The 27910-nt window shown below is 40.0% G+C and overlaps 1 protein-coding gene across 6 annotated transcripts in view; it reads left to right on the top strand.

The window, feature by feature from the left end:
- ICE1 (interactor of little elongation complex ELL subunit 1) overlaps window positions 1-26955 on the top strand; it is a 58733-nt gene extending 31778 nt beyond the window's left edge. For all 6 annotated transcript variants that reach the window (XM_036278796.1, XM_036278795.1, XM_036278798.1 and 3 more), the window contains 7 exons: window positions 412-5118; window positions 6593-6761; window positions 11983-12143; window positions 14659-14849; window positions 17235-17341; window positions 24294-24392; window positions 25893-26955. In XM_036278796.1, the coding sequence (XP_036134689.1) occupies window positions 412-5118; window positions 6593-6761; window positions 11983-12143; window positions 14659-14849; window positions 17235-17341; window positions 24294-24392; window positions 25893-26074 (5616 nt within the window). In that variant the 3' untranslated portion in view covers window positions 26075-26955. The remainder of the gene's footprint in view (window positions 1-411; window positions 5119-6592; window positions 6762-11982; window positions 12144-14658; window positions 14850-17234; window positions 17342-24293; window positions 24393-25892) is intronic.
- Window positions 26956-27910: the final 955 nt, after the last annotated feature.

Raw genomic sequence — 27910 nt, 5'->3', positions numbered from 1 at the left:
GAGGGTGAGGAAAAGAGGTTGTGTAGCCAGAGTCAGAAACCTTTTTGGCCAGAAGATTGGAAGTAGTTGAGTAGTTGAGAAGTAGGAGTGTTTCGAGGTTAGGAGAACAAACCACACCCAAGGCTGTGTGTGGACTGGAACTTGGAAGAGCCTGTTGTGGGAGAAGAGGTGTGAGTGAGGGTAATTTTGGGAAGAGGTGCACTTTTATTAGGAGAGGGCAAATCAGTGTTGTACTTGTGATTGAGACTTTCCCACCTATTGCAGCGATTCCAGAGAGTAAATTACCTGTCCTCCTATGTGTTCTAAAGGGTTCTTCAGGAAGCATGTACTTTTTTTTAATGCATTTAATTGAATTTCAGTTATTTGAATTAGTATTTAATTAACTAACTAGTATAACTCATTTATTTTAAGGAAACCTATTTTGGAGAGTATACAGATTCCAGTGATAATGACTCAGCCCATCATGGAAATTCTGCTGAGTCTGTTTCAGAAGATGATACATCTGAGGCACTGGATTGTTTTGGCTCATCCAGAAAAAATAATGGAAGTGGTACATGGGAGGAAGAGCCCAAATCACATGAAGCTACCAAAGCTCTAAACACGTTGGAAGGAAATGAAGTGACAGCGGTTGGGTGTGGGACATTTACAGCATCACCGAAAGAACCTACAGCCACGTTCTCTTTAGCTCATGAGAAACACTGGACAGTGTCTTCTCAATTCATGACTAGAAGCATTTTAGGTGAGACAAAAAGACAAAGAGAGGTTAGGGAGATGGATAAGTCAGTGCAAACTGAGGAAACACGTTGTAAACCCACCGGAAGTGTGAGTATGGAGAAGTCGTCTGGCAGCCTAGCACAAGGGAAGGAAGCAGCCCTTGGCACGTCAGAAATGTGTTATTCTCCCCTTGGCAGGAGGCCATTAAATGAACTCATGGGATCCAAAGGAAAAACTCCATTGTCCAGAATGATAGGATCACCTAAATCAGACTTTACTAAGTGGACACCACCTAATGAAACCACTTGTAAATCAGATCACATATCAGTTTCTGACCATCTTCAAGGAATATCTAGAGAATTGGAAAAGGAAAGAGAAGATAGGCAAGGGTTTGTTTTAACAGAATCACCTGAATCTGAAGAAATTGAAGGTGATGTAATGGATGCAACAGAACTTGATGTTGAAGCCAAATGTTCTTCCTCTTCTACCTCGGGAGCATTGTCTGTCTACAATAATCCCCAGTCTTCCTCTGGGTTGAAGTGTGGTCATGAGACTCATGTTCCTACTGAAGTAATCCCTACAGAAGTGTGTCATTCAGAACAGAATTTACAAGCTAGAACTTCAAATGTGTTAGGTCTGCAGTCTGAGCCATCAGAGTGTTCTACAGGAGCAAATGACCCAGAGAATAGCTTGCATGCTATGAACCCTGAATTAGGAGCATCTGATTGTCATCAGAGTAGTAGTGGAGTAGAATGTACAAAAGTTGTAAAAGGTATGACCAAAGTGTGTGCCCTTCCTCAGTCAGTATTTATGAAAGCCGTGAAAAGTGGACAGTTTGAAAACCAGGGTCCAGGAGTTGAGCTCACACCAAGTCAGTCAGATTTCACACCATTAGTAGAGTCTCAGTCAGGCTTGATCAAGAGTGGTTTTGGTTTAGTTAAAAGCACTTCTTGGCACCATAGTGATCTGTTAAGGAGAGGTGGTGAAGAAAGGCTGAGAGCTAAGTCAGAACATCAACAAGAGACCAACCATCAGTTACAAAAGGCAGTGCCATCCTTAGACAATAGAGAGTCAGTGTCATTGTTGCCTAACCAAGTGTCAGTTATCACCAAGCAGGCCAGGCCTGAAACGACACAGAGTGCTAGATCAGAACCTTCAAGACTACATAGGAAGGAGCCTGCCTCAGCAACAGAGAATATTGCTAATGTGACATCTATAGCAAGATTTGGAGAAAGAGAGGAGACAACCCAGAACATCAAGGAGGTGGCTACTACAAAAAGGACTTCACCAGAAGGATCCACCACTTGGAGAAAATTAGATTTTGATTCTCCAAGTGGTTCTTTACCAGGAGAAAATTCTCATTGTTCCACAAATAGTAAATTATCTTTTTTTTCTGAAATTACCCCAGTCCCAAACCAAAACATGACGGAACCTGCAGTGCAGACAGAATTGCAGGACCAGCATCCATGTCTAAATACCACAGACCTGGATTCATCTGGGATCGGTGCAGAAACACTTTCTCCAGCCACAGAAATGGCAGCGTCAGGAGTTGTTCCTGTTGAAGAAATATCTTGTGGAGAGAGAGTCAGATCGGGTGGTGAAGCCCTGGCCATTTCAAAGGACTCTCCTAGAGGAGAGCAAAGCCTGGAAGAGCCTCTGAAACGGCTGTCGCCAACTCCTGACAGTGCTTCCGAAGGTCTGGGCACCACAGGTGCTGCCTTGTTACCAGCGATTGGCAGAAAAGATGAGACACATGGTATCCCCCAAAGCAGCCTTCCTAGTCCTCTGTACTGTTACACAGGCATTCGGGAGGTGGGAGGTGGTGACACTGAAGTGGAGGAGAGTGAGGCCCCTAGCTGCAGTGAGGGTGAAAATGAGCCTGAAGCCGTAATGGGTAAGCAGCAGCAGGATGCCGCTGAGGCCTCCAGAAGAACTGTAGGAGCTGCGGATGCTAGTGCTGCCGAGACCAGGCCTTCTGCAGAGGTGGGCTGTCTGACTTCAGCACTGCAGGACTTCAATATCAGTACACTCTCTGAGATAGACAGACTTTCTACGTCAGAGGTGGTTATGTTTCTTGAAAGTTGTCAGTTAAGAGATTATAGTTCAGGGGACTCTGTTTCTGAATATTCTAGCAAAGAAACCCTAAACAAAGAAATGAACAAAGAATTAAAGCAAAGTGAAATACCAGGAGAAAAGTATGGAAAGCAACTCTGTGAAGAAGAAACACTCAAAACCTGTGAAGAGTGGATTGAATCAGAGGAAGATGATTGTTCCTTAAGGGATGCGAGTCAGCTCACTCAGTGTTCTTTGGAAACACTGTCTGAGGTGCTCACCAAGATTGGGCAGGAACTTCAGTCCAACTATGAGGACTCAGATGTGAAAGACGCTAGTAATTTACTGCTCTTCAGTATACATGACAGCCTAGCAACCGAACACATAAAAGAACAAGCCTCACCTCAGCCAACAGATGGCTCCTCATTGCACCCTTCAGACCCACCCCCATCAACAGACGGTTTGAACAGTTCGCCCACTGGCGGGGCATCTACTATTGAAAACACTCAGGACAGACCTGAGGATAACTTGGATGTGACCGGGCTGATCAACAGTGGGGACGAGGTCTTGTCAGAACTAGCGGAGCCCCCACCCCAGGGTTCTGAGATAGACGACAGTGCTGGTTGTGAGACAGAAAGGACATTTCAGTGTCAGATATCTACAGTGACTTCCGAAGTTATAAATGTGCTGATAAATAAGGACCAAAATCTAGTCATTGAAAAGGGGGACAACTGGACCATCATAAACGGGGTACCACTCGTGCCAAATGTGGATCAGGTTATCCTGTGTGACACCCCTGGAGACATCCCTGCTTCCCCAGATGGAGGAGGGCCGGGAGCTGGTTTCATTTCCGTTACTTCTGTGGACAAGTCCCCAGAGACCAGCCACCCTGGCTCTCCATTTCAGGAGCCCCCATGTGACAGTAATCTTCCATGCACCCAAGAGGATATTTCCAGCAGTGGCCAGAGTTCTAACTTTGATAAAAGTCGTTTGCGGAATAGACCTGTTAAACCTAGTGTAAGGATTAGTTCTGAAATTTATGATCAGATCTTTGAGTCTCAGATTGTTGCGTCTGATCACACGTATTATAACTCGAAACTGGAGCCATTTGGCAAAAACAAGAATCGATCAAAGATTTCAAACAAAGATCAGACAAACAAACCAGTAAAGACTTCGGCATCTGGCAGAGTTGAAACTAACCCAGGTGAAGTTTCTCAGTCATCTTCAGGTGACAGAGGTAACACAAAAACCCAGAGACCTCAAACTCAGACCATTCTGGACAATGCTGACACCTCTACCCCTACAGATTGTTCTGCTGACACTCTAAGTAAAATTCGGCAGGAGGTGGGGCCCCCTTTGCCGCCCCTGCTTGCTCCTTTGATTGCCACTCCTCCTAGGACTTCACACCCAGTTTCTCCTCTGATATCAAGTTCCAGTCCTTCCTCACCCACCTCTCCTGTTGGCCAGCTTTCTCCATTGAATGAGATCCCAATGCCATCTGTGATGTCGCCTTTGCTGGAAGACCCAGGGCGTGCCTCCCCCTTGTGTACATCTCCATCCCCATCTGCTGTACCCACTGGGGAGAGGATATTGTCATCGCCTTTGCAGTTTTGTGCCACCACCCCAAAGCATGCTCTCCCTGTGCCCGGCAGACTGCCTCCTTGTGCATCAGCCCACACTACTGTGGCTGCGCCCCAGGAGAATTCTGTTAAAATCCTTGACACCATGTACCCAGAATTATCTGCCAGGGCCCGCACTCTCAACATCCTCAAAGGGAATATTCAGCTCACCCGAGGGCCACCTGCTGACCGTCAGAATTTACCAGGGCCAGTCAGTGCTATAACTGGCTTCAAAGCAATCACTTCCATGTCAACTGCCTTTGTCAAAACAGGGAGCAGCTCAGGTGGTGACTGTAACCAGGATAAGTCAAGAGAGTTGGGAACGCAACAGGATTCAAGTGGAAAGAGGACATTGTCAGCTTGTACACTGCGGAGTGCTAAAAGATTGCGCCTGGACAGCGCGTCCCCAGAACCAGAAACTGGGAGCATCACTCCAGAAGGAGTCAACAAACACCCCCGCAGAAACCTCCCTCAAGCTGAAGTTGCAGTGACAGATGAGGAACCAAGTTCTGTTCCGGCTGCCAGTACAGTCTCACAGTTGCCTCTGAACCCCAAAGAAACTGTGGAGTCCCATGATAAAGCCATAGCTGATGCCCTGAAGAAGATTGCAGAGTCCTCCTTTGACCTGTTGCCTGTCATTCGTAGTCACATATATGTGGGAAATATCTCCAAAAAGCCTGTAATGAGAGATCAAGAGAAAGAAGTTGTCTATGACTTCAGCACAACAAAGAAGGTAGGTGGCAGCTGTTCTCTGTGAGCTTAGGAGTTGCTCATCCTCAGGGACAGGCTGTCTTTTGTCAGCAAGATGGCAGAGGACCCCAACAGAAGTTTTATTTCAGAAATGGACAGTTAGCCATACAAACAGTGAGGCCTATATTTTATTTCTAGCCAGGATTTTATACATTTGAGATGTGGTAAGACACTAGAGATTTGATAATTTGTGTTTATCAAATACAATTTTAAAGAAAACCTATCCATCAGAACTAAAATAGCATAGCATATTTCCCATAGATTCTGACATATTTAAAGGGTTGAAATTATTTACTTGAAAACATCAAATGCTTATCACGTAATAGAGCCTTTCTTTTCTGTGAATAGTATTATATACACATTTGAGAGTTTGATAGTCTTTCAGAAAGACAGCATGTGGGTTTGGTTTTCCCCTTCTCTATTAATGTATTTTGTAAATCAAACAGCAGTTACTCAGTTTCAAGATAGGGGTTGTGCAGATCTACTACAGTTTATTAGGACTTCCACAGGCTTACATTTTCTAAATACCCATGTTGATACCTTGTGTGGGTGACTTCCAGTGCCATGCAGTCGTGCTTTATTATTTCTGTGCACAATCTCCAAGTCACAACAGTAGAAATATTTTTCTTAGATCATTGACTTTTAGAAAGCATATAGGACAGTATAAGTAACTTTGAAAAGATGTTTATTTTCAAATGGATGAATATGTCAAATTACTTAATGTTTTTTTTCCTGAGCAAGAAAAATGGTACCTAATATTTTAATGTCTGAACAGGATAAATGTGTAGAGTACACTGGAGTTGAGAACAAGAAGGGAGTAGAATAGAATGGGTTTAATACACGCACACACACAAATCGTTGTAGGAAAAACCAAGACAGTATATAATTGGTGGGGATGGTAGGAGTGACAGTAGGCATCTAAGTATGCTCTGATCTACCATCGAGCACCTGCAGCACTGCTGACTGCAGGCCCCTGACAGGTGTTAACTTATCCCCCAGAGCCCCTTGGTTTACCTGCTAAGCTGGTTGTTGCTGGTTATTGCCTTCTCCTACCTTCTGATAGAGTATGTATTTTATTTTTCCAGTAGATACCAAATTTTATAACTTATAGATATACTTTGTGTGTGTGTGAATCCTCACCTGCGGAGAGATTTTTCCATTGATTTTTAGATAGAGTGGAAGGGAGTGGGGGAGAGAAGGGCAGTGGGGAGGGGAGAGAGAAAGAGAGAGAGAGAGACATCGATTGGTTGCCCCCTGCAAGACCCTGACCAGGGCCAGGGATGGAACCTGCAACCCAGGTGTGTGCCATTGACCAGAAATCAGTCTCGTGACTCTTCCGTCCATAGGCCAATGCTCTAACTGCTGAGCCCAGCTGGCCAGGGCTTAGCTATTCTTTAGTAGGCTAAAGATAAATATCATTGTACATTACCTTTTTACTTTTTTTCTCCCCACTCCAGCATTTAGCGGAGTGCTTGCTTCACTCTATTCTCTCAGAACTAAAACTCCAGAAGACATCTCTGGAGCACAATTACATTCATGCACTCTGCAGAGTGTATGTGGGTATTTGTCGGCAACTTGGAGATGTGGAAAGAGCTCGCTTGTTCTGCTACAGCCTACTTAAGGAAGGTATGTGCACATGGTGTCATTTTTGTATTGAATATATATTACTGCTTTTTTTTTTTTACCTCATTATATTTGAATCTGTATTTTTAGCTAAGCTAGTGCTGTGTATTTTTTTTTAATTGTGTAAATGGTTTGTACAATTACCGGAGAGCATGTATAGTCTTAGGTTACTTGTCCATTCCTGATTTTCAGTAGGAGAATTCAAACTTATTTATGCTAGCATTTCACCTGTACAGAGTATACATCCTGTATAGAGTACAGGATCTCTCATTGTTGTGTATTTGTTTTATTCCTTGTGCAGCTACTTTAGAATCTGATATAGTTGACACAAGATAAGGAAATGATTTAAAGTAATGACAAACTACATTGCTGTGTCATCAACTGGAAAGGACAGAAAATATAAGATGGATTCATAAACTCATGAAAAGAAGAGTATCAGATAAATGGAAGGAGGGCTGTCCTTGATTCTCTTTTCCCTTTCCTGCCATTTCTTCAGTCTCTACTGATGATCAGCTTAGGAGTCATTCTTCATTTTATCATTATCGTTAGAGACATTTTTAAATGGTAAAGTGGTGTACAAATGCAATTTAATATTATGTCAGAAAGTCTTTGTCTAGATTGCAAAGATTTATACTCTTTTATTACCATAATGTTTGTAGGACTTATAAATCAGGTTAATTGAATGTATCCATCAACTCTAGAGTTGTGAATGAGGCTGCTGTTTGTTGCCCATTTCATTTCTTTGTTTACTCTTTTAGTCACTGATTTATTCAACAAATAATTACTGGTGCATGCTAAGTGTTAGGACTTCAAGGGGGACCAAAACCAGATATGACCATTCATTGGGCCCAATACATGGTAATTGTACACAAACACACATCGGGTTGTATCAGTGGTGGGCAGCAGAAAGGAGAGGGGCACAAACTCTTCTAAGCAGAAGCTGGGTTTCTGGTTCTTCTTCAAACACAACCAGCCTGTTCTCACTTTGGGCTCTTGTGTTACAGGTTTCTCTCTTGGGAAACTTACCCCACAGCTTCTTTATGGCTCACCCTATGACTTCACATACTCTCTTTGTCATTCTTTATCCCTTATTCTCCTTTTCCTTCATGGCACTTTACCCTGCTTACATTGTTTCTTTGCTATCTCACTCCTCCGTTAGATTGCATACTGTGTAAGGACAGCAATTTTGTTATTCTTGTTTCTACCATATTCCCACCCCAGAAAAATGCATTGTGCATGATCATTATCTGTTGAATGAATGGATTTTCCTATGGAAGGCAGATTTGAGAGGTCAGGGAAGCTTTCCTTGTCAAAGTGGCTTTTGAACTTGAGAGCTAAAGATGCACAAGAATACCTAAGAGAAAAGTGAGGGAGAGAATTCCAGGTAGAGGGAACAACATGTGAAGAAGTTCTGGGACAGGAGGAAGTATAACTAGATGAACACAGGATTTCAGAAGTAACAGATCAGAACAGTGCAGTTTATACTTTGGGTTACCCACTCTTTAAACACATCGTAATGTTAACTACAGTAGAACAGAGAATCTAAAAGATGTGGCTTCACATCAAATAGGATAAAAATCTTCATGTTGACTGGGTACAACCACGTTGCAAAACACTTTGACAGTTTCTTTGTGTGTGTGTGTGTGTGTGTGTGTGTGTGTGTGGTATGTGCCCCTAGCGGGAACCGAACCCAGAACTCTGGTCCACCGGCTGATGCTCAACCGCTGAGCCAAACTGGCCAGGGCGACAGTCTCTTATAAGATTAAATCATTAGTTTTTCATAAGACCTAGAAATTTCACTTGTTAGGTACTTACTCAACAGAAATAGAGACATATATCTTCACCTAGACTAGTACACAGATATTCATATATCTTCATTCATAATATCCTGTAACTGGAAATAGATGTCCATGAACAGGTGAATGAAAAGCAAGAATGATTATAAGAAATGGAATACTACTCACCAAACAGAGGAGCGGACTATTTATGCATACAACAGTGTGGATGAATCACAGAAACATTATGCTGAGGGGAAGCCAGACAGAAAGGATACATGTGCTACATGTAAATTAGGCAAACTAATTTAAAGTGACAGCAAGCAGATCATGGTTGGCTGTATTTATGTGAAATGATTCATAGGAAAGGCTCAAATGATGGGAATTTGGGATGATGACAGTGTTGTATATATTGATTGTGGTGGGGGTTACATGGGTGTCTTCATTTGTCAAAATTTATCCAACTCTGCTTAAAAAGTGTATTTTATTGTATGTAATCTGTACCTCAGTTAAATTAATTGAACAAACAAAGGACAAGCCACAGTGAGGGAAAAGGTATATACAACAAAGAATTATCATTCATAATTTATAAAATACTATCTTTTCAGCCCAGCCTATGTGGCTCAGTGGATTGAGCATCGTCCCATGGACTGAGAGGTTCTGGTTCGATTCTCAGTAAGGGCACATGCCCAGGTTGTGGGTTTGATCCCCAGTAGGGGGTGTGCAGGAGGTAACCAATTCATGTTTCTCTTTCACATCGATGTTTCTGTCTCTCTCCAAAAAAATCAATGAAAATAGTAAAAAAAAACGGACTTCCGGTCAAGATGGCGGCATAGGTAAACGCGGTATCGCGTCCTCCCACAGCCACATCAAAGTTACAACTAAACTACAGAACAACCATCATTTAAAACCGCCTGAAATCAAGCTGAATGGAAGTCCTACAACTACGGAATTAAAAAAAAAAGCAGCTACATCCAGACTGGTAGGAGGGGCGGCGATACTGGCTGGTCCCACACCCACGTGTGGTGGATAAAAATCAGGAGGCTCCCGCAGCTGGGAAGGTCCTTCCCGAGGACTCAGGGCTCCCCGTCCCACACCAGGTGCCCCGCTCAGGGTTCCAGTGCCAGGAAGAGAAGTCCCCATAACTTCTGGTTGGAAAAACCAGCGGAAACTGAGGCTCAGGGAAGCTGAGGCGGCTGGAGCCCCAGGTAGCTCCCTAAAGGGCCCGCGCACGGACTTATCAGACTCTCTCCCTCTAAGCTTGGAGGGGAGGCAGCTCAAGGGGCACCAGAGACATACAGGGAAGAACTGAGCTGTTTGGCAATGGAGCAAGGGCTGGAAGCCAAGGGTTGGAGAGGGGGCTTCCTCGGGGACAAACGTGCTGTAAGAGGCCTTTGTTCCTTTGGTGAGCCCTTCCCGGGGGCGGCAGACAGAACCACATCTGGGACTCCAGCAACCTGGCTCACACTGGTAGCCCCGCCCTGCTGACTCCCTGAGGCCCCGCCCTGCCCCACACAACTTTCAAGCCCACCCAAGTTGTTGCCACTTGCTTAACCATAGGATTGGCCGGTCTTGGATCCTGCTTCAGGTTTTTCCTAAATTCTTTCAAACGAGCAGCATCTGGTCTCAGCGAGCCCCATACCTCTCGTTAAATAATACACTGAAACAAACACAGGGAGGCAGCCAAAATGAGGATACAAAGAAACAGGTCCCAAATGAAAGAACAGAACAAAACTCCAATAAAAGAACTAAGCGAAAGGGAGATAAGCAACCTAACAGATACTGAGTTCAAAATACTGCTTATAAGGATGCTCAATGAACTTAGTGAGAACCTCAGGGAACGTAGGGAGGGCCTCAAGAGCATAAAAAAGGACCAGTTAGAAATCATGGATACACAGTTAGAATTGAAGGAGGCATTAACTGAAATAAAGAATAATTTACACAGCTTCAATAATAGAGTATGTAAATCCAAGGAGAAAACCATCGATTTGAAATATAAGGAAGCAAAAAATCCCCAATCAGAACAGCAAAAAGAATCCAAAAAAATGAGGATAGTGTAAGGAGCCTCTGGGACAACTTCAAGCGTGCCAACATTCGCATCTTGGGGGTGCCGGAAGGAGAAGAGAGAGAACAAGAAATCGAAAACCTGTTTGAAACAATAATGGCAGAAAACTTTCCTAACTTGGTGAAGGAAACAGACATACAAGTCCAGGAAGCACAGAGTCCCAAACAAGATGAACCCCAAGAGGCCCACACTAAGACACATCATCATCAAAATGCAAAAGGTTCAAGACAAAGAGAGAATCTTAAAAGCAGCAAGAGAAAGGCAGCTAGTTACCTACAAGGGAGTTCCCATTAGGCTTTCAGCTGATTTCTCAAAAGAAACTTTGCAGGCCAGAAGGGAGTGGCAAGAAATATTCAGAGTGACGAAAACCAAGAACCTACAACCAAAATTACTCTATCCTGCAAAGCTGTCATTTAGAATCGATGAACATATAAAAACTTTCCCAGACAAGAAAAAGTTAAAGGAGTTCATCACTACCAAACCATTATTATATGAAATGATGAAGGGTCTTTTTGAAGAAAAAGATAAAATGTATGAACAAACAAAATGGCAATGAATACATATCTATCAACAATGGAATCTACAAACAAAATGAACAGGAAGAACAGAAACATTCTCATAGATACAGAGAACATTTTGTTGGTTGCCAGTTGGGAAGGGGGGTGGGGGAATGGGTGAAAAAGATGAAGGGATTAAGAAGCACAAATTCATTGCTAGACTGACAAACCTCAAAGGGAAAGGGGTTGGGGGGGTGGGAAGAAATAAACCAAAGAACTTATATGCATAACCAATGGACACAGACAATAGTGTGGGAAAAGGTGGGAGGGGGGCGGGAGTGGGGAGGAGGGGGTCAGTGGGGGAAAAATGTGGAACATCTGTAATACATTTTACATCCAACAATAAAGATTTGGAAAAAAAAAAAGAAAATAGTAAAAAAACCTATCTTTTCAAATCGAAAGCTTAATTTATTCTACAAGTACGTTATCTTATAAATGTACAAAAAAATGGCCTGAAATGACAGCAACTAAATGGAAAGGTTCTGGGACTGGGAGAATAGGAAGTATAACTAGATGAACACAGGATTTCAAAAGTAACAGATCAGAGGCTAGAGAGAGGATGGTTGCCTGATTCTCATGTTTTAGAGTTTATTGCTCTTTTCCTACAGTGGTGTATATCCATGTATTATGTTTCAAATTTAAAGAAAGTTTGCCGAAGGGAAGAAGGGGAAAGGAGAGAAGCAGATTTTTAAATAACTGAGGCTGGGCCTCATTACGTAGCAGACCTTGCAAGGCACAAGTAAAATTACTAACATATTCTTAGTTTATTATTTATTTATTCACTTGATCAGACATAAAAGTTTATTATCTTCTTTTCTTTCTTACAGATTTTCCAGAGTCAGAAAAATTGACATTGTTCATTGCAAACATGTGGCATGATATATTTATCTCTCAATCTGTGATTAATAAGGCAATGCAGCTAGTTGCCAGGCAACGTGCTAAAGGAGAGGTTCTAAACTGTTTAAGAGCTTTTCTCAACTGGGAAAAGGTGAGATTTACTTCTTGTAATACCATACTTTGTAGATTTCATGTACTGTTATTTGGTTTTTTTATTAGTTCATGGGCTTTTTAGAGATAATATATTCTTTGCTTTATTTAGATCCTTTAAAATATCATTTCAGCCTTAAGCTTTTGCATTTTGTTCATTAAGTATGCATGAGACCCTTTGGGAGAAATTGTAGACCTGTGTGTATTGTGTTAATTTAACAGTTTATTTTGTGCACTAATTTATGACTGACGAGATTATGTGTGTGTGTGTGTGTGTGTGTATAAGTAAGAGCTCTGAGGAGAGCTGTAAATACTTTGTTTCTACAGTAGATACTAAGACAGGTGAAAAAATTGTATGTCAACTTTTTTCTGTTAAGATTTTTCTGAAGAATATTCTGTACTTTTTCTTTCTAGTTGATGAAATTTATATTTGTTCTAAGTGTTTTGTTTCCATGTTTTCTTTTATTGTATTATTTTTCTTTAGTGATTGATGTGCTAATATAGTATCTAGATTGATGTCTTAGTAGTTTTTGATGTTAATATTTATTAGACTTCTATTTTCTTATAAAGAGTAAAGAAAAATGCCACTCTCCCAGACTGCCTGCAGGGCACTTGGTTCCTGCATCGTTCTCCACTTGTGCAAAGGAACCTTCTCCTTTGGCCTGTTTAGGATGAAGCTAGATGCGATGATTTGATAAGAGGAGACATTCTTTACAAAAGAAGATAGAATTTTAATAAATGTATTTACCCTGAACCATATTAAATAAAAATACAAAGTCAACACTATATAAAATGAGGAATACTTTGGGGGAAAATACTGTTATAGTACAAGACTTCCAAATTCTCTTACAGATTTCAACAGATCTGATAGACAAAAATCAGTAGAGACATAGTAGAATTCAGTAATATAAAAGGTAAACTTGAATTAGGAATGTATTTTTTTCATATTTTTTCACATTTTGTAAATGTGGCACATGTACAAAAACCAGTCATGAGTTTGACCACATGAAAACCTTAATTTTTAAAAAGTAAATGTCCTACACTCACAATTCTCTGATAATCAATAAAATTAACATAAGTAATTCAAAGATTTCATAAAAATTCCATAGAAGTGATTTGGAAATCTAAATACACAGTCCTGGACAATCTGGGAACAAATAGAAACTCAAAAGTATAATTGCAGTCTTTCAGAAGTAATTAAAAAGGGAAACTTTCATAACAAAGATCTGGTTTTTGGAAAACCTACATTCATTAAAGTAGTTTAAATGTCTTTATTAAGCAAATAAAGTTGGATGATAATCTTAAAAATTAAGTCTGAGATGGAATCTAGAAAAAAGAATATAGTATAAAATGTGATAAAAGTAATCAAGTAGAGAACAAAAAACACATAGAAGAAAAAATATTGTCTTTAAAAATACTAACAAAACTGCTCAGTTCAAATTAATGAAAAAAGAAAAAATATCCAAGATTTTGGCTAAGGATAAAGACATATCTATATTTATAGAATAATGACTGAGAAAATTACCACCTGCAAATCTAGAGCAGCAGATTTGGAACCCTAGGATGATTTTGCAAAATAAAACCAACCAAAATTGGTTTTAGGAGAGAACACTTAAATAAACCTGTTGTTTCCAATTATCATAAAAGGTTGAAAAGAGGGTTTAAAATGTACTATACAAAAAGCATGTGTAGGCTCCACCTGATTTTTACCTCATCTTTAAAGAACCAGGTAATCCAAGTTTTTTTCAGAAATAAGAAAAGATTGAAAGCTCTCTGTAATTTTTTATAACAAACCCCAATAAAAAAATAACACAAGAAAAAAACAATTATAAATCCACTGCTAGCATTTACCCAAGAGAAGTCAAATTTATGTCAACCCAAAGACGTGTACGAATACTCATAGCCACATTAACTAGAGCATGAAGCTAGAAATAACCTGGATGTCTATCAGTGAGTGAATGGATAAACTGCTATGTCTATATAATGGATTATTATCAGCAATAAAAAGGAGCATGCAGACTACCAGTACATGCAAAAACTTGGATAAATACTAAAAAACATGCATAAGTGTGAAGGAGTACAGATAACAGTGTCTAGTACTGTCCGATTCAACTTTATGAATTTCTAGAAAACAAATGAGTCAGAAAAATGACAGAATTTATAGTTTTCTTTAAAGGTTTAAATTTTTTAAATTATAACTTAATAACTTTAGATCTCTGATTTAAATTTGCATTCCAGTCTAGATTGCAGCTACCCTCTTTTATACCTAACAGGATTCTGCATCCTACTTGGAGCTTTGTATCTGGCCTATCAACCACCATTCTAGCATAACTTTAGGACATGTGCCATAACTAAGATAAACGTAGTTTGTTATTCAAATACAACTTTCAGAAGGTGTCCTTTAAAAGTAAATGATTATCTGATGCTTGTTTTACTCTTTGAGGCTATTCACATTAGATGTGATATTCTTGAAATTCTAAATTTTATTTTATTTATTTGTGGGTTTTTTTTGCTAGAATGCTCCTGCAGATGTTGGCTTCATGGTTTCTAAGCTGCTTTTGACCATCCAGTTATGTCCAAAAACAGAATTTCAGTCTAGTGAAAGATTTGGTGAAGACCTAAGTGATAACACTTGGGAGTACATATTTGCCATTGATCTGCTCTGCTGCCATCAGAAATGGATTTGGACACACGATAACATCATAAGGTACAGGGCTATTTTCTAAATTACAGTAAAGCTGGGTTACTTGAATTGTAGGGTAGTCTGTTGAATGACTGCTGAATTGTACTTTGAATAATTTTTGCTGTTTAAGGCAGCTGAAACATTTACAAATGATATTTTGATTTGGATGAAAATTACTAAACTACCCTAAAAGTACTTATATCACTATCACATCTCCTTGCTTTATTTTATTTTTTTTTTTTTGTGGTACCTGTCACTACTTTTCATTATAGTTTGTCTCTCCCAAAGAGAAATGACTCATGAAGGAAGCCCTTTGGTTCACTGGCATGTGCCAGCCTGTGGGACAGTGCCCATGCAAGGGAGGTGCTCAACAAATATTTGTAGTACAGAATATAATGACCATTATCTTGTTTTTTTTAATCTTCATTCGAGGACTTTTTTTTTTTTGCATTTATCTTCAGATAGAGTGGGCAGGAGAGAGGGAGGAAGAGAGAGAGAGAGAAACATTGATGTTAGAGACACACACTGACTGGTTGCCACCCACACAACCCCAACCAGGGCAGGGACAAACTGCAACCAAGGTACTTGCCCTTAGCAGGAACCGAACCCGGAACTCTCTCCGAGGGCCGACACTCTAACCACTGAACCAAACTGGCTAGGGCAATGACCATTATCTTAATATACAAATACCCTGGAAAACCCCACATGAACAGAAATCCTCAAAATTCCAGATTAGCAGCTCTTCTCACCTGGGGTTTCAGGAGAAAAATAAGTGATGTATTAACATCTCTCTATGCATCTAGAATTCTGGCACAGGCTAGATCTCATTTTTGAGAGAATGGAGAAGATACTCAAATTTCTGTTCTGTAGTTCTCAATTTTTTTGGAATCCTGACTGAGAAAGGCTGATTTGATGGAGTTTATGACATTGAAACAGATTCATCAAAGGATTAATAGTCCATATCCTTGAGATACTAGAGGAATTTATTCTATAGAAATTTGTTCTCTCCTTTTTTTTCCTCCTTAACACTAGGGGAAGATTATATATACATCTAAATGTCAGCGATAGGAAATTGAATTATGTAATGAGATACAACCATATGAAAGTAGCTATAAATGGATTTTTATGTATTCACATGGAAGTATTTCATAGTTCGTTACTAAGAAAGTGACAGAAGTCTATCCAGTGCCTTCTTTCTGTGTAATGACATTTGAGTGCCTACCGGGCCTCATCTTCCTGACTCTTCAAAAGAGCAACAGGAGCACAGGAGGCAGGGGGCTGCTCTGTCCCCAGTGACTTGACAGAGAAGACCAGCAGTGATGGTGGCAGTCAGAGGTGTTTTATTCAAGGTCCTCCCGCAGGTGGTGACACAGTGTTGAATATCAGGATCTCTGCTTCAGTGACTCCAGACCCTGATTCCTAAGCACTGTGGTCACTTCCACCGTGTTTTACATACATATAGGAAAGAAAGCCCCAGATTGCAAGAGTGATAATTATCTGAGAATGTGTTGTTTGGGATGCTTTTGGTTTACATTTTTATTTTGTTTGTCTGCATTTTAACTTCTTTAATATTGTAAATGCTATGTAAGACGTAAACACATTTTTGAAAGAAAAGAAAGCAGAGAGGAATTGGCACTGTTTTCTGAGATTAGAAAGTTTCTTTAATCCATCTAGTGTGTTTTTATTTTTCACTCTTGTTTTTGTTTTTGTTTTTAATTTTTTTTTTATCCTCATCTGAGGACATTTTTACATTTATCTTCAGATACAGCGAGAGGGAGAGAAGGGGGAAGAGAGAGACAGAAACATTGATGTGAGAAAGGTACATCGACTGGTTGCCACCCACACAACCCCAACTGGGGCTGGGGACAAACTGCAACCGAGGTACATGCCCTTAGCGGGAACCGAACTTGGGACTCTCTGGTCTGCGGGCCGACGCTCTAACCGCTGAGCCAAAAGGGCCAGGGCTTATTTTTCACTCTTATTTCCATTGCTTTAGTTCTTTTTACAAAATAGCCTGTTTAACCTTTCTTTTTCTGCGGAAACTCTTGGCATTTAGAACACAGAAGCTATGTGAACGCCTGGAAGATTTAAGTGAAAATCCGGATTTCTCCCTTTATATTGGACACGTTATTCAGCTTCTCTATGCAAAGTCTTATAAAAAGGGTTAAAACAGAGAATAAAGACGCAAATATAAGTGTTTGTAGCTTCTTTTAAGCCAGTGTGGGCACAAATATCCTGATAATTGGATAGTTTGTTAGCATCCAGTGTCTGTAAAGTGACATCTTTAGAAGTGCCTCTTGTTCACTAATTGTCTATCTCTTACAGACCATTTTAAGATAAGTTCTTAATATTTGAGTGATGATGAGCATGCATACTTTCACACATATGTGTATTGTTGTTACTTTGTAGTAAGGAGCTGTGGCCTGTAATGGATAAATGGATAAAATACAGAAAAGGACATGCAAACATTGCATATATCCCTGACATTATTATAGCATCAATACTGAGGCTGATCGGTGAGTTATTTCTTGGGTTAAATTTTTTCTTGTTATTGACAATATTTTTGGTAAGGTAATAAATGTGTAATATATGTTGACTAAAACTTCGTCATAATGACTGATTTTGCAGTTATTAGAGTATTTTTGCACTTAATTCATTCTCCTTACTCATACTCTTTTCTTTAAAAATTAATGTTTTTATCTATTGTTGTCATAGATTTTCAATGTTAGTACATTTTATTTCTAATTGAACTCCTCTCAGATACTAATATTAATCTATACACATGTACACACTTGCATATACACACCAGGATACATAAATTGCTATAAGTTGCACTGTAATCTCATTTACAAAATAAGGTTTCTAAAATAAGGCTGTGCTATTTTTTCATGCTTGCCCAGTAAGGATCACTTTATATACTTCCATCATTGGAAATAGTTTTGTTTTCCTGTAAGCTGAATATACAGAAATTAAAATCACTGTTTAAATGAGACAGATTCTTTTTAATCTCAGATTTAAGGAAGGACCTTCAAATCTGGGCATTTGGTTCTACTCCTCCCTAAAACCACACATCTTTAGTTTTAAATTTTACCTGCTTTTTTCCCTCTTTGCCTCATTTCTAACAAGGTATTCTCTAGGCTCTGCAGAATTATCAGAGATGAGATCTATGAATTATTAGCAGGCTCTGTATTTTGAATTGACTTCTCTCTCTGCAGCATGTATTCATTGTCCCTGGGCACACAACCCAAGGTTCCTTAGATTTTTGCCTTAAGGCCCTTCAGATACTTGAAGATAATTACCATGATTTTTAGGTATCTTTAGAGTTTAATTAATTAAAAAGTCAAGATAATACCATTTTAAATGAAGTTTGAGAATATTTAAGTTATTTGTATAAGAAAGTCTTCATATATATCACAGTAAGAAATATACTATCCCTGGTTAATTTTGTTACTGTATCAGCAAATACCCATTTCTACTTTGTATATTTTATAAGCAAACATAGGAACATTGTGCTAAATACATAAAAAATTATTTGAGATAACCTGGTTACAAGGTAGACATCTAGATTTCTCTTGGAATTAAGTTACTAAACAAGACAGTGTGAGAATCAAAGGCTTGCTAAAGAATGTCTTGGAAATAGAAGATAAATAGAAGCACAGAAATGGAAATGAAACTGTTCAGTGGGTTACTGTCTCAAACATTTTGCTGATTTCCTCAGTTCAAAGTACCCTGAAGAATAACTTTAGTCCCAAATAGGAAGCAGTAAGGACACAGAAGAGCCACTGATTCCCAGTCAGGTGGCATCTGTATGACTGGGAATTCTGGGTCAGTCACACCTTTTCCTGTGGATTCAAGAAAGTGTTCGTAGTTTGAACTAATTCATTTTAAATTGCAAAACTTTTTTGAGAATTTAAGGAATTAGAACAGATGTTAAATCTATAAATACATATGTTGGCCTACATGAAGTATTTATGAAATTTTCAAAAAGAAAATGTGCTTTTTGAAGTCACACTTACAAATTATGATAAGATTTTTGTTGTTACTATTGCACTGGTTATGTGTTTATGTATGTATTCATTGTAACAAGAGAGAGAATTAGAGTGGAAGACTGTTTCCTTCTGGTGGTTGGCTTTGAACCGTATGAAAGCAGTCTCTGTTCTGTGTTCCAGTGGTGGAGGGTCAGCCTCACACGTGAGCCTCTCCTTCAGGTAGCTTGTGTGCATTGGTGCCTGTGCGATTTCTCCGATTGTCCAGATTGCCTGAGAAGCTCTTTTAAAACTACAAATTTTCAGCCTCCAAACAAAACTGCACAAGATTATGTAAATACTTTCAAATATATACTTTAAAAAGTAACCGATATGAGAATGAAGAAGAATGTGTTAATAGTTTATCTAAAAACGAGAATGTATAATTGTAGGGAGAAAACCTGACTTGTAGTTTTAGTCAAACTCAGGCTGGTTTATTCTTTAAATCTTTAAAATTCTGGCTTTTGATAAAATAATTTATAAAATTTAATAATATGTATTATTTAGAGTAATTGATACTTACATAATTAAGAGTTATGTTTAATACAGTTATATATGTTATAGGAATAACTAGTAATTATAAATAATACATAGTTATCAATACTGTGTTATAGAAAGGTAGTGTATAAATATATAAATGTGGTTCTAAGGATGGGTAAGTACAAAGGAAGTGTAATGTTGAAAATATTAACCAGGTTGGGATTAGTGAATCCTGCTTAGGTCTACAGATGGACCAGGGCAGGCTGAGCTAATGTGCCTGAATAAAAACAGGTGTAAAGAGGGCTAGACGGACAGCTGGGCTATTCTAGTCTTGGCTGGGGGTGCTGGAGAGCAGTGGCTAAGCTTTGCTGGCCCTGGTTATCTGTTGGCACTGAAGACTGACCTGGAGCAAAGTAGTTACTGGTTGCTGAGGGTGTAGTCTTGCGGGGATGACTGAGGGGAAGGGCAAAACAGGTGAGGCCTGCTCTTTAGACCTGGCAGGGTCCAGAGAAGTGGTATTAGGGTTGGATGAATGTGTTCTCTCTCACACATGCAGATCAATGTAGAGTAGTTTGAATTGTTTCTAATAAGGTTTTAGAGAACCTTCTTGCAGTTTATGAAGCTAACATTGGCTAAAGACTCTAGTAAATAATTAAGTTGGTAGGCCATGATTTAATAATATTGGCAAGTCACACACTATTAATTATTCATAAAATAAGGCAATTGTCTTTATTCTTAATTCCATATTTGCAAAATTGTAGTCAATTTAATTTTTCCTTCATGGGAAATAAAGCATGCATTCTGTCAAAGTGATTCAGTGTTACCCAGTGTCGGGTTTGGGGATGAACATTGCTGTTACCAAGTGGTCATATATGACTATTAAATGGGGTTTCTTCTAACCTACCTTAACAATTTTTTAGAAACCATTTGGGGAATGTTTGAATTGCTCTAGATTCACAGGAAGAGGAGGAGTAATAGAACTTGATCTAATCTGCCCATTTTATGACCAGGGTGAAGCCTAGAAAGGTGAAGCCCTTGTTAGAAGACACTCAGTGGGAAGGGAGCAGAGCTGGGATGGAAGTTTATCTGCCTCCTGATTCTGTAGAGTGTAAAGCTCTGTAATTTTTACCCCAAAGAGCATATTAAATCCTGAAATGGCCCACCTGGTATTCCCAGAGCCTAAAAGCTAGGACAGCTCTTGCTCACATCAAGTTCTTGCAGGCCAGGTTGAAGTATGAAGTAGCCTTTACTTGTTGGTTTCTGCCCATTCCCTTGCCAGGTCTTTCATTTTCTCATTAGAATTGTCTCAACTCACCTTTTCCTTAGCAAATGTGCATCTAAAATCTGGAATAAAACCCTGGGTGACTCTGTCTTGTTCTTAGTTCCATACTATAGACTGGGTCACCTTCCCTGCAGGCCCTCAGCTCTCCTCCCCAATGGTACTGTGGAGTGTGTTACCTTTGAGGTTGCAATTAACACCACATTTCCTATTTATTTTTATATGGCTGAGCTGCCTTGGACTCACCACTCATATGCCATCTGTGGGTAGACTCCCCCCCCCCCCCATCTCTTTGGCAAATTTGTCCATCTTCTTTGTCAAGTCATCATTATTTTAGTCTTTTACCCCAAACCATCTACCTCAGACTTATGATTTCCATTTATTTTACCCCAGATTTCTTCATTAATTTAAATGGCATATAAAGCCCAGTTCTTCAAGCACTTCTAGTTGAAAGAAAGTGAGCCGTAATAGTGGAGTCAGTTATATTCTGGGAGCACACACCTCCCATGGCCAGGTGACCCCACAGCTGTGTTAGATGCATGCCCTGTCCATGTCTCTGCTAGTAGTTAGGCATATGGTACACTTGGTAGACTGTCTGAGGCCTAATATGGTGGCATGCAGTTAGCAGTTTAGTATCATTGCAAAGAGATTTTTAAGAGTGATTATAACTTGAAATTTCTAATCTCTGAAGTACATTATTTTCATCCTCTGTGAAAGATTGCCTAGGAATTATCCAGTTGTGTACAATTTCATCCTGGATTGAGAATTATCCAGGTATTCATGGATCCATAGACATTTGCTGACCGTCTGCTGTGTATCACAGCATTTAGGTTGCACTAACCTGAACCTAATTCCTGTACGCCCTAAATCGGTTCTCAACCTGTGGGTCATGACCCCTTTGGGGGTAGAACGACCCTTTCACAGGGGTCGCCTAAGACATAACAGTAGCAAAATTATAGTTACGAAGTAGCAACAAAAATAATTTTATGGTTGGGGAGTCACCACAACATGAGAAACTGTATTAAAGGGTTGTAGCATTAGGAAGGTTGAGAACCACTGCTTTAGGGGATACAAAGTAATCAAAATTCCTTCAGTGTCCTGTGCCTCATATTCAAAATAGAGATGAGAGTGATGGGCTGAGTTCACATATAAACCGGTGGGATGTTTGTAGTGATGGGGAGCAGAGTTTGCCACTTCAAAATATGCCTTTTGGGATATTGATAATTTTAAGTTGGTTATTTTTAGTAAACACTTCAAGACTCAGGAAAAACCTTTGATCTTTCTTCAAACTTGTCTAAAAGAATTTAGATAGAGGACCTGCTCTAGGAAGGGAGGTATCACTGTAGAATGCCAGTTTAATATGAGGTAGATGTGGTAGACAGGGAGGAACCCAGCAAGGCCCCTTTGATCAGAGTCCTCTCTCTGTCCCATTGTTAAAGATGGCTCAGCAAACATTGATTTACCAAACATTTTCTTTCCCATATCCATGTGAGTTGCCTTCTGTCCTTTGATGTCTCAAATCACTACTCCCACCTCCTCCTTAGTTTAAGATGGCATAGAATCTTCAACTGCCCAGTCTGTCCTCTCTGTCGTGGGTCTCATATTCTTATGGAACCTCTGTAGTTAGGTAATACATTTTGGTTATCTTCTTTTGTTAATCTGTCTCATGTTAATTTGACTAGTCCAACCAAGAGAACTTAGATGGGAGAGAAATAATTGTTTGTGCCCCCACAGTCATATTGAGAGAGAACATGGACACAGGATAAGTTAAGGACTTGGATAAGTTAAGCACCTCCAAGGTGTGTCCCAGAATCCTCCTGAGTGAGAAAAGGGGGACGAAAAAGATGAGGCCTGGACTTGAGGGAGAGGATGAGAATTTTGCTTTGAAGTATGCTGATATCTGCAGGACCCCCAAGTTAAAGGAAGGATCCAGGTGAATGAGGACTTGATAAAGGGTGTCATCTGTGTGCTTTAGCCGTTGGTTGAATTTAGTTCCCCTAGTGAGAACCCCAAGAGAACTTTTGTCAGTCCAGGTTATAGCTGTCAGTTATTATTTTATTAGAAGTTAAAACTGAGAGATTTTAAAAGTAGTTATTAATTTAAAATTAACAATAAACTCATTTTAACATAGTATTTTTAATTTTAGAAAAATAACTTTCTAAAACAAAAAAATAACAAAAGAATGGCACTGCCTATTTGCAGATCTCTTTACTGCGTGGTTTAGTGGGAGACAGCAGGCTTCTCGTATCTGCTCTGCATTCAATCTCTGCAGTAGGTTGTTTGGGTTGAAGTGTATGAAGAAAACCCAGTCTCTCAACAGATATTTAATAAATAAAGGAGTATTTTATCCTCTTTTCAGATAATTGTGGACATTCTTCTTGCTTGGCAGTGTGAAACCTGACTCGTTACCAGTGAACTTTTTTGTCTGTTACACTGAAGTTCGTCTGTCTAAGATGCTTGCATATAGAAGGGATCTTGTGCCCACTTATGATTGTAGCATGCATTACTCACTTGGAAAATAATTGATTCACATAGATCTTCGAGATGTCAGCAGTATCAAGAAAATATTCTTATCATTGCTGATCTCATCAGAGAAATCTTAAGCATTTGAAGCTGTCAGGCTCAGGGTGGCTGATGGAAGTTTTTCTAAAATTCTGATTTTGCGTAAAGGCTCATATTTCATCATTGACAGCAATGATGAATTTTCTTGCAGTGACAGGCTCACTTTATTCATTTTTAAGAAAATGTCTGCCTCAGTCTATTCTGAATAGCTATAGTTTGTCAGTCAGTTTGTCAGTGAAAAGTGGATGTTTCATAGGAAAAGGAACTACTCCTCCCAGTCGAAACATCTGCACAAGTGCTTTTTCTGGAAACAAGCAATGTGCCTGGTGTGTGTGTGGGGGGGGGTGCTTCATGGGCACTTTCCCTCCATCACAAGTTGTGTACCCAGGGGACTAGATTTAACAGGAATAACTATGACTGCTTCATGAAGACATTCTTAAGGGAAATTGTCTTTTTTGACTGCAAGCTACTGGTGATGAAGAATGACCTCTGCAGTGTGGTACCCCTGCCTTCGTTGGCCTTGAGAGTCCTTGATCACCCATTGCTTTTCCACTGTCAGTCCAAGTCTCAGCTCTGAAAAGAAGGCATATAACCTTTTAAGTATTGTTGTGTAGATAGTTTTGACCTTGAGGACTCCAGGGAGTCTGAAAACCACACTTGAGAGCCGCTGTTCCACACTAACAGCAGTATGTTACACAGCTATATTATAGCAGCAAAGTGTTATCCCAAAGTGTGTGTTGATGGGACCACAGTCTTGGAGTTGGTCTTTTAACCTGATAGAACTCAGCCATTTCACACTGAGCCTACTGAAACCACTCATTCTTCTAAATTCTCCTTATTTATTGTAACTTAACTGAGAAAGCAGACCATGGAATATTCATGTGTGTGTGTGAATAAAAAACATGACTAGTCATTTTAGTCACTCCTGTGAGACAAATGATGCTTTATTGAGTTCTCATTCTTCACTGTTCAACCTGTTTTTACTTAAGACTAAGTACCCATTTTAACTTTAGTTCAGGATCATTAAACTTAATGTGCATAATATTTTATGAAAGAATACAAATTTTAACTTTTTAGGAAAATTTAATCAACATATTTTGGTTTATCTTTTTTTTCCTCTAGGTCGTTTAGGCCAGTTGGGTTTGAAGGAAGGATTTCCATCTGCTGTGAAAAATATTAGTTCGGTTATCGGTATGTTCATACAGCACGCCCAGGATGAAGGTACACTTCTGTTTATAACTCACCTTCCTCTTACTAACCATCCTCTGCGATCACTCGGTCTGGGTGCCACGCTCTGCTCTCTCACTGCCTCATAAATGAGGAGATAAGGGAAATATTAGAAGCTGCGGTCTTGCTGCATTTTAGCATTGACAGTTGATCCAGAGCCCAGCTCATTACCCAATTCCACACCTACTTGCTTATTAAAATTGTTTTTTAAATCACTGTATTTGTTTTATTGTTAGACTTTTTTTTTAATTCTCACTCAAGGATATTTTTTCCATTTATCTTCAGATAGAGTGGGAGGGAGAGAGAGACTCATTGATGGGCTGCCTCCCATGTGAGCAGCAGGGCAGGGGACTGAACTGCAACCGAGGTGAGTGCCCTTGACCAGAATCGAACTCGTGACTCTTTGGTCTGCAAGCCGACGCTCTAGCTACTGAGCCAAACAGGTCAGGGCATAAACTTTTTTTTTAGTCCTTATTATGAACCCCACTTTGTGCTGCTCTAATTACCTTGTAGATTAGCGGGGAATACTTTTTAAAAAGCTGCAGTACTGTCTAGCTGGTGTGGCTCAGTGGTTGAACATCAACCCCTGCACCAAGAGGTCACAGGTTCATTTCGCGGTCAGGGCACATGCCCGAATTGTGGGCCAGATCCCCTGGGTGGGTATGCAGGAGGCGGCCAGTCCATGTTCTCTCATCAGTGTTTCTATCTCTCCCTCTCCCTTCCTCTCTCTCTAAAATCAATAACGGAAAAAAAAGAAAAGCTGTAGTACTGTCTACATTTTAATGTGTGGGTTTTGTGATGTTTTTGTTTGTTTTAAATAGCAGCAGTTTGCCCTGTGTTGCATTACATCACTAACATAAATCTGAAATAGGTAGTTAATAATTTTAATTAAATAACTCCCAAATAAACTTAGGCTAAATGGGACCTATAATATACCATAATCTATAACCTAACTATAATGTATAGTTATATGTGATCACCTGTAATCATATAATCTAGTATGAAAGTATGGCACAAGGGACAGCTTTCCATTTGTTCTCATTTCTTTGAGTTTTTCACTTCCAAAGTCCCTTTATAAACACTTCTAGTGGATATTTAATGGAGTCATTTATTTGGCGAATGTTTTGGGATCTACATTTTATTAAAACTTAAATGGGTGTGTAATGTTTCCACACTGCTCTGGAAAGCTTAGCTAACGGTCACACAAGGGCAGGAGCTTTGCAGCCCTGTGCCCTCCGTAACATGCTAGCCATTCTCAGCACATGGACCAGCACCGGGAAACTGCCCAGAGCTGTTCTGCATTTTTGCATTTTTCCCCCCATTTGTAGACAGGTCTTAAATTAATTTTTTTATTGTGGGTCTTGTTTTTTATATTTAGTTTTTATTGCTGGCAGAAAGTGTTTTTTATTTGAATAGTGTTCAGTAGATTACACCATTAGATTTTTGGATAATGAACATGTTTTTATGTAATGATGGATGTGAACATTCTTTCAGATATACCATGGGGCATACAGCTAGCAGCCGTGTATGCGCTTTGTGACTTGAGTCCCAGCAATCCAGCAGAAATATCCAAGATCCTGGAAGCATGGCGCAAGGAGACCTCTCACAGCGTCCCCTCTGCCGTGGTCAGCTCCCTGGAGGAAGTCAGTGCACTGTGTGCGGAGGAGCTCGGCTGAGCCACCGCCTGCACTGCGCCTAGAGAAGTGCCTTCACGTATCTGAATATGATAAACAGGTTAATCGGCTTTCGCAATGCAAACTGAGGTTTCACAAAAAAGACGCAAAAGAGAAAATTCGAAGAGGCTCTCCTCGCCGTGTGTCAAGGAGACAGGAGAAATGCACAGTGCACAGCTGTGTTTCCCCAAACCACGTATTAAATCACTTAAGGCCGTCATGATTACGTGGCGTATGGATTGTATTATTGTGTTTTGGTCAAACAACAAAAACTTGAACTTAGCCCTTTTTGCTGCAGAAAGTGTCCTTTTAGTCGCTTTTTAAAATTGAGTGGCATTTTTTAATGAATTTAATATGAAAGCATTGATTTGGTTCCTGAGCTAATTCTGGCCTTTGTGCTCAAATGACTAGGAGAAACTAAATTGGCTACAAAAGAACTAGAAGACTCTTCCACTATCTTAGCTGGAAATGGGCTATAGAAGTTTTTCTAAAGGTGTAGTATGCAACCGATCGGGTAAAACACGGAGGAGCCTCTAGAAACTCACCGCAATGCGTTTTCTTTACAGGAGTTTCTTAACTAAAGTTTCTTCAGCTATTTAACTATCAGGAAAAGGAGACTGAGCAGGAGAAGTCCACTGCAGGTTCTGTGTCAGTGACGTGTACATACCGATCAGAGGCCGGTGCGGCAGAGCTCTTCGCCGTGTACATACGGACAGTGGATAATGTGTGTCACATTCGATGATGTTCCGCTTTCGGAATTTTAGTATTTGTACAGAGAAAATGGGTTTAATAACTCACCGTGGTTCTGATTTGTCTTATATTCATCATTTCTTAAATCTCTTGTATGTGTTTTTTTATAATAAAAAATAAAAGTAAGCCATGTACATTATTGTTCTGATTAGTGAAGATGATGGCCATTCCGAAGGAGACCGACTTCTGGGTAGGCACATGCTGCTGTGCCAGCATTTCACCCTTCTGAGCATCTCCCAAGATGCTCGTAGTGCGAGCAGAGACCAGATGGTTAAGTGTTGATTGGCCCTCAGGATGGGATATTTTGTTTAATTACTGTTGCTGCCCTTTACAAATTATATTTGACAAGTGTTTTACTCCTTCTTTTTGTTTTTTTAAGTAATTATAACAAAAACAGATTTATGATCAACTCTGTGTAGCCTGTTGGAAGGTTTTGGTTGGTGCGTTCATTCTTCTGCCAGTGTTTATGGAGCATGTGCTCCGTGCCAGTGCCTCTGGGAGGACCTAGTGAGCAGGCTGTGAGGGGCACGTTCTCCAAGACGTGATCTGGTGGTGGGGAAAACCCTAAGCAATCACTCCAGTAGATTAACAGCTGAAATTTTTGGTGAATTCAGTGAATAAAACATGGGAGGTTTGCAGTAGAATAGCAGGGTAGACTCCGCTCTTTCTAGGTGTTGGTCAAGGATGGTCCTCTGAGGTAACGCTTGAGCCAGGACCTGAGAAGAGGGAACCAGCCTTGAAAGTAGGGGATGAGTGTCTCCTAGACAGGTGAGTGGCTCTGCGAGGGAAAGAGCCGTTTGTGTGCAGGTGGAGGCTGATACAGCCAGAACATGCTGTTTAAAGGACAAGTGTCATTTGTTCTGTTGTACAGGTAACTGCCAGTCACTGGGACCTGGGCAGCCGTGTGCTTGTTTAGAGATTGAGCAGAGCTGTCACATGCGATTACAGTTCCTCAGGCTGTCTCTGGCCAAGGGGTGTGAGAAGAACCAAAGGTGAAGCACAGCGACCTGTCAAGAGGTAGGGGAGAGATTATGGTAGTAGATGGGATTCACTTATCTTCTGGAGGTAGAATCAGTGCTAAGCTCCCGA

Source organism: Molossus molossus, unplaced genomic scaffold (assembly GCF_014108415.1).
Source record: "Molossus molossus isolate mMolMol1 unplaced genomic scaffold, mMolMol1.p scaffold_m16_p_3, whole genome shotgun sequence".
In the NCBI taxonomy this organism is placed as follows: Eukaryota; Metazoa; Chordata; class Mammalia; order Chiroptera; family Molossidae; genus Molossus; species Molossus molossus.
This window is presented reverse-complemented; position numbering and strand designations above follow the sequence as displayed.